Genomic DNA, 11,909 nt, shown 5'->3' with positions numbered 1-11,909 from the left:
CCAAATATTTGGCAAACGTACAGAAGCTCATGCATTATAGTTGCAGCTGCTGAAACGTATTTTTATTCAGTAATTCAATACTCTTATTACAGGGGCGGCATTAGCCTGCACAACTTTTGAGTGAAATATTTAACTACCAGATTTGTTTGAATTTTGACAATGTTGTCCTAGATAATGATGGTTCGTGAGACATTACATTTTCTCATATGACTTCATATGCCATATGCCACATGAAGGTTTATGCTCTAATTATTCGATTTCGATTTTGAAACAGGTGGAGATGATTGAAAGAGGTTAGGAGAATCTGAATGAACTAGAGAGTGACTCGTGTTCCACCATCTTACTATATCGATTCCATCTTTGGAATTCAAGTGTGAGTGTGATTTGAAGACATTCTGTGATTTTGAGAAATATTTGGTGTGATAAGTTCGATAAGAAAGTTCTTGGATTTATTTCATGTTCAAAACAGAAAATGAACTTGATAATATTTTTGTGAAAATCAATGGTGAAATAGATACTACTCATCAAGATGGATAAGGAAAAACATAAAAGTGAAGAGATCAATAGAATTGGGGATGATCTGAGATTCAACCGTTACAAATAAGCGGTGATCATACTAGAGATTAAGACAGTTATGAATGATATACATATAGATCAGATATGGTAAAAATGTCGCAAACGAATGAAGAAGATAAAAACGAAGACTATCAAGAAATCTTCACCAAACACAGAACAAAGACAACAAGATAGTATTTTGAGAGAATTTTTCAGAAAATGGAAACAATGGACATTCAGCAGAGTGGTGGAGTATCTTGAAAATATGTTGAATTGAAAATGGAATGCCAATCAGAGAAACAAATAAAAAATAGTTCCCAATGATGGAGTAATGGATAATGAATGAAAATTTTTTAACTTTAACAATCTAAGAAATTGCAAAGCCGACGGAAACTGCATAAGTCACCAATTTATACTCATGAACCTTCCTTCTAAAAGAAAATGATATAAATGAAGAATAATATTGATATTTAGCTGTGATAAAAATGATTGATATTTGGTGAAAACAATCTTTTTTTCGTTTTTCAAACTTACTCGTGACACATCAGTAGGTTAGAAGAAGTTGAAAGTTTTGTTTCATCAACTATATCAATTGACTATGATATGGGTATACAAGTTTTAAGTACGTTATTAAGCGTTAACTATACAAGAATTGAAACTTGTGCGATTGAAGAATCAATGAGGTTTTACCTTTCAGTGTATGAGTCTTAGCCGACGTATTTATCCACAGACCACAAAAATTGGTATCGGTGCAACTTTCATCAAGCAAGGCATACAAAGGTTATATATATATATATATATATATATATATATATATATATATATATATATATATATATATATTATATTGACTGACATTCCATTAATTCAGTTTTGAAAATAATTATATTAAGGTTGGTGTGCATTTATTAACATTAATTAATGTTCTTATCAAATCGTTAATAATGTACTCATAACAGAAAAGCTGCCGATATGACATTTCCACAAAAACAGAAAAACACACAAAACAAATTTTGAGTTAAAAGTAATAAATAATTTTGTTTTGATGGATAATAACTAAGAATTCCATAATGAAAATTGGAAAGTTTAGGATTATGGCTTAGGATTATGGCGAGTTACTTGAATTCTGAAAACCGCTCGTTGAAATGATCTGAACTATTTTAACCGAAACGAATCACAGAAAGTTGTAGAAAAATGACAAAAATAGAAAATGATTCAAGATGAAAATGTAGAATTGCAAATGAAAATGTAAAATTTCCATCAGAGAAAAAAGTACATATTTATAATGGAAATTACGGTGATAATGACTGTCTCTCGACGAGCGTTTCGCTAAGTTAGCTTCACCAGAAGATGGACTGAGTTAATGCAGCATTTTATATAATTTTGAACATATGACTATCTCCGATAATGAGGGCCATTGAAAGAGTTTTCAGTACTAATTTTTGAGTAAGGTCGTCTTGATACAATAATTGTTATGATTGCAAGGAAATTATCATATCATAGCATAAGAAATACCTAATAATAAGCAATAACAAACTCAAAAATAACAACTAAGAACCCATTTATTCTTAATGATTCATATGGAAGTATATAAATGCTGTAAATAAGTTGTAAGGATTAAGTTTTACTAATTTTCTAATTATGTTGATTTGTTAAGTACAACGTGCGTTGCTCTAGATCTGACGTATATTTACAAGTATAGTCTGTATTTCTTTGATCCTGTACCAATCTAACGATTGTCTTCACTTCATTTTTGCGATGTTCTTGAAGTATGGTATACTACTATTTACCCCACGATATGTTTTTCAAAATATATGACCGTAGGTAAAAATTATAATGTTTCTGTATCAATAACATCTATTTTATATATTTTTTCTAGAATATTTCGTACAGTGATAAAGTGATATGAGTATCTGAATGAATTACCTTCTAGAATGTTACCCCATTGAAAATCTCTTGAATATGAAGGTGCTGTAGGCATATAATCAAAACCTTCTCTGAGCCTCTAACATCATTACAACTATCCGCTCGGATAGACATAAACATCCGTGTTTCATGTGGAATTGCATGCAACCTCACTATGTGCGAAGAATACGTATTTGATACCTCAACGAATAGTCTCAATACAGACTTTCAATCTGCATTCGAATAATATATGAAACAACGAGTAACAACGAGACTGGAAATGCCGTGATGAATAGGAGAAACAGGCTAATCAGAAAAATATTATTCTATACTAGGTGCCTGGATAATCATACACGTGCAAGACACGGATCATCAGCTCTTATATGGGCTCCGAACCTTGGGCTACCAAAATCTATGATACTGGCAAAGAACTGGGTGGATAAAGAACATAAAGGATGCTGGGAAAACACCTGGGGACACATAAGGGATCACCTGAGAAAAAACTTCAGCACAGCAGGGATCAACTCTGAATGACAACATAGTTCTTCACTGGACACATGATACATGAACAAAATATTGCTGCATAACCTTAGCTGTAGGGAACCGAATTGAGACACTGGTTCAGGCAAGTGATTTGAAGACAATTCGAGTTATATCCAGGAGAGTGAGATAAATACATCAAAGGTCCTGATGTACAAACTAGTACTGTTTCTTCCAGTTTCTTCCAGTTCATACATTTTTGTACTGTTCATCAGAAACTCATGTGGGAAAAACGGAGAGAGGATATTTATCCAGAGAATGAGTATGGTAGTTTGAATCTCTAACATAGAATGAATCCAAAACAAGAACTGTTCATAAACACCAGAACTGCAACACTGTTCTTGACGCGCGTTTCACCAACCAAGTTGGCGTCTTCAGTAGATGAAGCAGACTAACTCCAAACCTGGCCTCTATTTATATCTTACAGTACACTCTCACTTTTAGACACGTATAAAATCGTTTTTGGGTAGACATTCACGGGAAATTTTCTCGTGAAAGTTCCCGCAAATTTCAACAGGGCGGAGTCGTACAAATATAATCAATTAGTCGTTCAGAATAGGACCTTTGTCAGTGTCATTCAATTGTCCAAAAGCCAAAATCAGTGAATTTCCTCTCCAAATTCTCTGTAAAATCGAAATAAAATCATATTTTCAGTGAATTTATTGTTCAACAGTTTATAGGTTGGTAATGAATCTAGTTATATCCGTCTGTCAACAACCATTTGTTTTAATTATAAGCTGTCATTCAGTATCTCGTAAAAATGAGTGATCAAAAAATTTGTGCTACCCCACCAGATATTATCGAGCAAACAAATATTGCGATGAATAATTTGCTGCCAGCAAAATCTATAAAAAAATACGAATATAATTTTGAAAATTTCATGAGTTGGAGAGAGAAGAAAAACATAACTTCGTTTTCCGAAAACGTTTTTCTCGTTTCGAAGATTTAGCAAAAACTTTGAAACCATCGTCATTATGGGTAATTTACTCAATGCTGAGAAGTACCCTGAATATCAAGAAAAATGTGGACTTCGGCCTCTCTAAAACGCTCACCAGTGAACAATTGAATCAATTCATTAAGGAAGCTCCAGATGGCAAATATTTGTTTTCGAAGGTAACACAACTCCGCTTTTTCTTTCTAATAATTTTTTATGAAATTTTTGCAACAATTTTTGAAATACCAAGACACAACATAAAGGTTAAAACTGAATTATTCAACCTCACCAGCCAAAAGTCAATCATATTTCATTTGCCAGACGCCTCTAAAGCAAAGTCTACTTCCGTCAATTCTATGAACTATAACAGCCAAGCAAAAGAAATTGAAAATATTTTACAGACCAAAAAATACCTGTTAGCATTCGTGTTTGACATTATTATATTATTTAAAACTCTTAAAATGTATTTATTCACTCATAAAGTAAATATCAATTATGTTTAGTACTCATATCACTATCAGAAAACACATCGGTAATCGCCAGAATAGCTCAGCATATATTTTTCTTATAACCCGCGGTCAAATTCCACTGCTGGAAGTTTTTTACGTGAATGATATAATTATATATCAGTAATATTTCTTGGAGGGTAGTGGTGAAATTAAATGATATAATAATTTAAATGATATAATAATTTAAATGTATTTCTATTGCTATTTCTGGAGCATGCCGAAAAAAAGAACTGAAAGATATGCAAATAGATCGTATTGAAGATGAGTCAAGAACTACACATCAAATGAAACCAAAAGGTCATTTATGTTCTGGCAATTTCTATAATATTTGTATAAAGTACATGAACCTGAGACCAAAAAATGTTGACAACTAACAATTTTCTTTTGATTATCAAAATGGGAAATGCACTCGTCAGAATGTTGGACCTAATAAGTTGGGTGAACTACCAAAAATTATTGCCAAATTTTTACAATTGGAAAATCCAGAAACATATACTGGACACTGCTTCAGCATATCTGTAACCATCCTAGTTGATGGAGGAAGTGACCTAATGGCATTAAAGCGCCATGGTGGCTGGAAAAGTCAGACTGCAGCCGAAAGTTATGTAGATAATTCTATGGCATCCATGAGAAACACATCAAAAGTAATCATAAATAGTATTGAAAACATTCGTATCCCCACAGTTACAAATTCTCAACAAAACGGAATAAGACCGTCTTCCTCCCACATCGACGGCGAAAAATCTCTGAATAATTGTAATAATCTAACTATAAATGTGCATAAGTATAAAAAAATGAATCCTTATAAAGTAATTTGTGGGAAATACTGTTACCAATTTTTAAAACATTTAATTGTGTTCTGACTGACTGACTGAATGAGTTTATTATCCAAAGCCATAATCTCAAACAAATTTATTGTACTTTTTATTTGTACGGTTAGTCGTAGAAAAAGTATGGTACGCACCTCGAGGATAAGCCCAATTACGTCCTCTCGCGAGTTATCGCACTCGGCTGACGCCTCGTGCTTACGATTTTTCACTCGTGGGTAATAGGCTTCTTATCCTACTTCGTATGTTATGTACTATTTTAAGGGAAAATAAGTATAGTTTCTGTGAATGAGCGAAACGTCCGCCCAGACCGTAAACTTGGAGGGGAAATGAAATGTACGCCTCTCTGTAAACGAAACGCAAAAATGCAGTTAATCTATACCTACATACTCAAAGCGCCGACACATGAAAACATTATCTTATTCGTACGTTATCGTTGTTCACAGGAAAGTCGGATTTTCCGCCGTTAAATGCTTAAACCCAATGAGCTTATATCTATTGATAAATCATTTTGTGATCTCCGAGTTATTTTAGTTTTCAATTCATTCACGTAGACTCTGCTGATATCTAAACTTGTCTAATCCAAGCTGGATACGGTTTGGTTGTGCGGGATTTGTTTTGCTTCAGTGAACCTCAAAAATAATGCTAGATTTTGGCAAAGCGCCTTAAAGTTAGGTCAATTCAATCGAGTCAAGGTTTCCCGCCACTTATGCGATACTATCGCATAAGAAATTTGGAAAGTGAGCTTTGTGAAGACTGTTATTTCTATCTTGAGTGTTTACGGAATATGATCAATGGAAATATTTGCTGGAAATATTGAAGGTAACTGGTTTTCATGATGTTTCACAACCTGTACATGATGGTACTATCTATGTTGCCCAATCGTCAGGTAAACAAGTCAATGTTGATGCGAAAAATTGTGCTCCCGACAAATAGAAAATGTTGTCGTTTATACAAATAGATATCTCCCATCAATTTTTGATAAATCAAGAAAAATTATCTTTAACTGATCTTCATTAAAATTCCAAAACATTTTTGGTATACACTTAATACGTGAAGTGAAGCAAATCTAAAAAAAATATTACGAAAAATAACGAGACAAATTCACTTCTTTTTGACTATAAAAAAGTTCTTGTTTTTATGGTTCTTAACCTTGCACAACCTGGAAAATAAGTATTTCAAGATCAACAGAGACTCTTCTCAGGTATATGTGTGAAGAGTCTGATTAGTTAGTAACATATTGTATTTATAAATTTTGACTAAAAATAAAATAAGAGGTTGGAGCAATAAAATGTTTATAATTGGTTTATTCCACGATAACTGAATATTGAAATTTTATTTTTCCAATAATTTTTTTTCATTCTAAACAAAATTCATGAACAATATACCGATTAATTAGAATTTTCATAGGTGTACATTATGGAATGAGTTTTCGGGGTGAACGTATTCCAAAAACACTTTATTGTGAGATTTTCACTAAATTGTTTTACAAAAACGCAACACGTGTTTCGCCATACAATGGCTTCATCTGGCGTGTCTTTCAACACGCCAGATGAAGCCATTGTATGGCGAAACACGTGTTGCGTTTTTGTAAAACAATTTAGTGAAAATCTCACAATAAAGTGTTTTTGGAATACGTTAGTTAAGGATTTTCATCAAGTATCGGCCGATTCCATCATATTTCGGGGTGAAATTGGCAAATTTTATGTTGGATCTTCAGAATATCATAGTCTTTACCAATCGACTGTTTACATATTTTTTAACGAATTTTTAAGATTTCCCTGTCAGTGACTTTCTGGCAGAGGGATTTTTTTTCGTAAAATTGCTGAGTGAAATTGCGTGAGTTAACTGACATTGTAAAGATATCAAAAGAACGGGTTAGCTTCATATTGCATGAATATTTGATTATGAGAAAGCTCTATTCAAAGTGGGAGCCGCGAGAGCTCCCTGTTGACCAAAAACAAGAACGTCTTGATGATTCTGAGCAGTGATTGGCCACATAATAAACAGAAATATTTGCATCGATATGTGACACTAAATGAAACATGGATCCATTATTTCGCTCCGGAATCATCTGAGTAGAGAGCAACTGTTGAACCTCGTCCAAAGTGCACGAAAGCACAACATTCGTCTAGAAAGGTAATGGCAGGGGTCGGCAAGTAGTTTTGAATGGGGTCCGGATACTATGGGAAAATTTCAACGAGATTCAGAAAAAACAGTTGATAATAATTAGGTGCTACCTATGTATTATTTTGATCTCAAATCAAATTCCGAATTATAAAACACAAGACCTGAAATTAATGTGAGAAACTACACTGACGGTCTTGAGTCAGTTTTTTATAGTTTGGTTCTCGATAGGAACAGCAAATTCAAGTGTATCTTCTACGTGGGCGTCCGTTAAACTCGAACGATATATGTTTTTCAAAAAATTCAATTTTGAGAAAGATATTTCACATACGTATGTTTAGCCAAACATAGTGGCCAAATTCATAGCTAGTTTCTTGCAATTTTCATGTTTGGCCCTAAATTCTTCAGTGGATACCGTTTTATACATTTGCAAAGACACATCTTCTCGCAAATCAATTATCTCTATTTGAAGTGATGGCTTTGGCAGATTCAACAACTTGGCAGTCACATCTGTCCATTCTGCCGCAGCGTACCAGCGCTCGAGGTCGTCCAATGCACGTTGCATGTAGACGACGCCGAGCTCTCGACTCATGGAAGATGAGAGAAGAGCCGTGTCATCGGCGTACAGGGATATCTTCACTCGCTCAGACCTAGGCAGGTCTCTGGTGTAGAGTGAATACAGCGTCGGAGAGAGCACGGCCCCCTGTGGCACTCCAGCGAGGATCTCTCTGCTGTCAGACAGAGAGCCCTCTACTCTGACCTGAAAAGTTCTGTCTTTCAGGAAAGACCCGATCCACCGGATCAGGCCCCGAGGTAGGTCGAACGCGTTTAGCTTGTGCAGAAGACCTTCGTGCCATACTCGGTTGAAGGCCTTCGAAATGTCTAAAAGCACAATATGCACTTTTTTGTTGTTGTTCGTTAGGCAGAACATTTCGGTCCTCAATTTCTTCGTTGAGTCTTTGCAGTACAACTCTTTCAGTCAGCTTAGCCGCCGACGAAAGTAGACTGATCGGGCGATAATTCTGCGGGAACAGCTTGTTCTGACCCTGTTTTGGGAGCATGACGACGATCTCATGCTTCCACCTTCTAGGGAAGTGTCTGAGGGCCAACGAACTGTTAATTAAGTTTGAAAGAAATTCAACGCAGTTCTCTGGGAGTCTCTTCAACAACTTGTTGGTTATTGAGTCGACCCCCGGAGCCTTCTTGGCCTTTGCAGCCTTGATATGAATATAAAAGCAAGTGAATTAAGTCCTATTAATACCTTACCGCCAATAGAGAAGGTTTTAGAAATAGCAGTATATAATCGATTATTAGAGTTTATTGACAAAAATCAAATCATGTTTATCAATCAATCTGGTTTTCGAAAAAAACATTCTTGTGAAATATCACTACAGTTATCGCTAACTAAATTTACTACTGGAACAGATAAAGGTAAATATATTGTAGCTGTCTTTTTAGATATCAAAAGGGCCTTTGAAATGATTGATAGAAGTATTTTGCTTCAGAAGCTGAGAAGATATGGGATTGAGGGGATGGTTTATGAATGGATAAGTGATTATTTATCAAATAAGAGACAGAGAGTACGTTTGAACGGTTATTTCTCATCATATATAACAAATCACACAAGAGTACCACAAGGTAGTGTGCTTGGTCCCCTATTATTCATTCTGTATCTGAATGATATACAATTATTTACAAACTGTGAGTTCATCAACTAATTTGCAGATGATACCTTATTGGCCTGTTCTGGAATGACTTTAGAAGAAACTGTTGGCAGAATGAATAAGGTTTTAGAGAAAGCAGAAAAATAACTGAAAACCGATAAAATTAAACTTAACGTTGAAAAAACCAAAGCATTGATAATCACTACTAAATTCAAATTTAATCAAATAAATACAAACAACATGAATATAATGATTGAAGATGAACGTTTAGAAATAGTAACATATGTGAAGTATTTGGGATTTCAACTTGATAATTGCTTATCATTCGACGACCACTTCAAGTATATTGAAAAAAAGATTGCAAAAAAATTATATTCTTTCCTAAGAATCGCCAATAACTTATCAATAAATACAAAAATTACAGTATATAAATCAATAATCCAACTAAATTTTGACTACTGTGCATCTATTTTATTCTCTTTCAATTTGAACAAAGTGCAACAAATATAAAAACTACAAAATCGGGGAATGAGAATAATTTAAAAATGTAATAGATATACACCAAATTCTACCAAGCAATCTGCTCTACAATGGCTCTCAGTCATTGTAGAGCAGATAAATTATTTTATTGTTCCATGGTTTTCATTTATAAAATAATAAATAAAATGAACCCACAATACTTGCTATCATTAATAACTTTCGATAAGGACATTCATCACCATTCTACTAGGCACTACTCTATCATTGGAGATTTTCAAGAGCGAACTGTTAAAATATATTCATGATGGAAATTGAAAAATTCCTTTTTGGTCAGCTCAAATTATGTTTGTAAATAAAGTTGTATTATTTAAATAAATTTTGTTGATTGTATTATATTTTAAGTTAGCTAACCTGTCTATTAGGGAATCCTTATTCAATTAATAAATTCAAAAATTCATTACAAATGTTGATGGTTTTGTTGAGGACGGTTTATTAATGTTTGAGTCAAAGCATTCTGACGATTACCACACAAACATGAACGGAGATGTTTTTGAAGAATATTTTGCATGAATAACAGACCGTATTGCACTACTAATGGATAATGCAAGTTATCATCCCAGAAAAGTTGAAAGAATGCTAACTAATGGTAGCGGATATCATTGAGTGGCTAAGATGAAATACATATCAATTGATGACTGAAGAATGACCTAAATTATATTTATGTTTGATTTTCATCAAGAAAACATGCTAGACTTGCTATGAGTTCTGTTACTACTCGTCTAGTTAAAACAGAATTGTGGTTGATATTTTCTATGAAATCATTATCTACGGCAATAAACCCGTTTTTCAATAGAATTTCCCGAGGAGCTGTTAAATGATTTTATGTTTGCTCAATGTGATTTATGTTCAAATGCATTTGCGTGATATTACACAATAGCACCTCCTACCATTTGAACGATTTCTAAATTGTGGTTATTCGAATTGTAGAAAATCCTTCTTCCAATCAATCGACTGATTTTTCACTACTGACAGCCACAGATACTCATAGTTATAATTGTTTTTGTGCATCTGGAAATTATTTTTTGTTCAAAACTTATATCACTTAATGGCGTAATTTTTATATCACGATAATATTTTTCATGATCCAAGAACTTACGTAGTAGTGATAATGATAACATCAATCAATATGAATGAAAACGACGTAGTTTGTTTCAGTTATCTGGTACTAGAGAAATTTTCGAAAAAGTTTCTGACATTTTGTATCCAAATAATTTCTATTTATAATGATCTAAATTTTATCCAGAACTTGAAGGGGTTTGAATTTTTGCATGTACTGCTGAAATTTTTCTAAAGAAATTCGGTAGTTACAAGCAGATATATTTTCCTCCATATACAGGGTGTTAATTAAGTATGTACCATAAATTTAATAGACGATTCTTTAAGTAACTTCAAGATGAAATGTTCATATAAACAAGGGTCCGCAAATCCTTCGTTCTCAAGATACAGGGTGTTAAAATAAAAAAAAGTTATTCATAAATATCTTGAATATCCTTTACCTAATTTTGTTGTAATTAGGCAATGGTATTTATAACATTAAGGAGCTAATTTAGTTCGAACGTGATTCAATTTATTAAGTCCAGTGGCATCTCGAGCGGGATTTGAACGAATATTTTTGACTTAAAAATGTACGCCACTGACTTTTGTGCAATTTTTATTATATCTTTGGATTGAGCAATTGGAAATATAACTTTTTTGTCTCTTGATTTTTTTCGTATCTTGCTTGGAATTATTATTTTTACAATTTTTCATTACTAATTATGTAACAATAACAACAAATATTAAACAACTTTAACATCTAGACTAACGAATTGCACTAAATTAAATGTTGGAAATGGCCTCCTTCGGCATCAATACAACCGTCTAGCCGCCGCATCATTGAATTTGACACTCTTCTTAAAATACCATAAATGATAATCAAGGATTGCCTTGGAAAACGATTGCAGCATTTAATAAACAACTTGACAGTTGTTGTCAACTTTATAAGCTTTTAATTTATAATTGTTATAAAAAGTGTGTTTAGTGGTTATTTTTCCAACCATTTTTGCAATACATGGTTCAATTTACTAACAGTGAAATGGCAGATATGCATTTCTGTTATGGAATGACTCACGGAAACTCGATTGCTGCAAGACGCATTTATCATGAAAAATTTCCTCAGCGTGTAGTGCCTAATAGAAGAACTTTTGTACGTCTCCATGAACGACTTTCTGAAACAGGCAGCTTTAAAAGATCGACGGTTGTCATTGGGAGGCCTGCAACGGTACGAACAGTTCAAATTGAAGAAGCTGTTTTAAATGAGATTGAAGTA

At 33.5% G+C, this 11,909-nt stretch overlaps 1 protein-coding gene across 2 annotated transcripts in view; it reads left to right on the top strand.

The window, feature by feature from the left end:
- Positions 1–11,909, top strand: part of sbm (L-type amino acid transporter sobremesa) — a 142,363-nt gene that overhangs the window by 49,837 nt on the left and 80,617 nt on the right. Inside the window, exon 1 of one of the 2 annotated variants that reach the window (XM_074182485.1) lies at positions 5,648–6,092. The exons of the other annotated variant lie outside the window; for it this stretch is intronic. Coding sequence (XP_074038586.1) covers positions 6,065–6,092 — 28 coding nt within the window. The 5' untranslated portion in view covers positions 5,648–6,064. Of the gene's footprint in view, positions 1–5,647; positions 6,093–11,909 lie in introns of those variants that run through there. 2 annotated transcript variants of the gene reach the window in all.

Source organism: Leptinotarsa decemlineata, unplaced genomic scaffold (assembly GCF_025532065.1).
Source record: "Leptinotarsa decemlineata unplaced genomic scaffold, Ldec_3_MD MMD2_tig00026328_RagTag_RagTag, whole genome shotgun sequence".
Lineage (NCBI taxonomy): Eukaryota > Metazoa > Arthropoda > Insecta > Coleoptera > Chrysomelidae > Leptinotarsa > Leptinotarsa decemlineata.
This window is presented reverse-complemented; position numbering and strand designations above follow the sequence as displayed.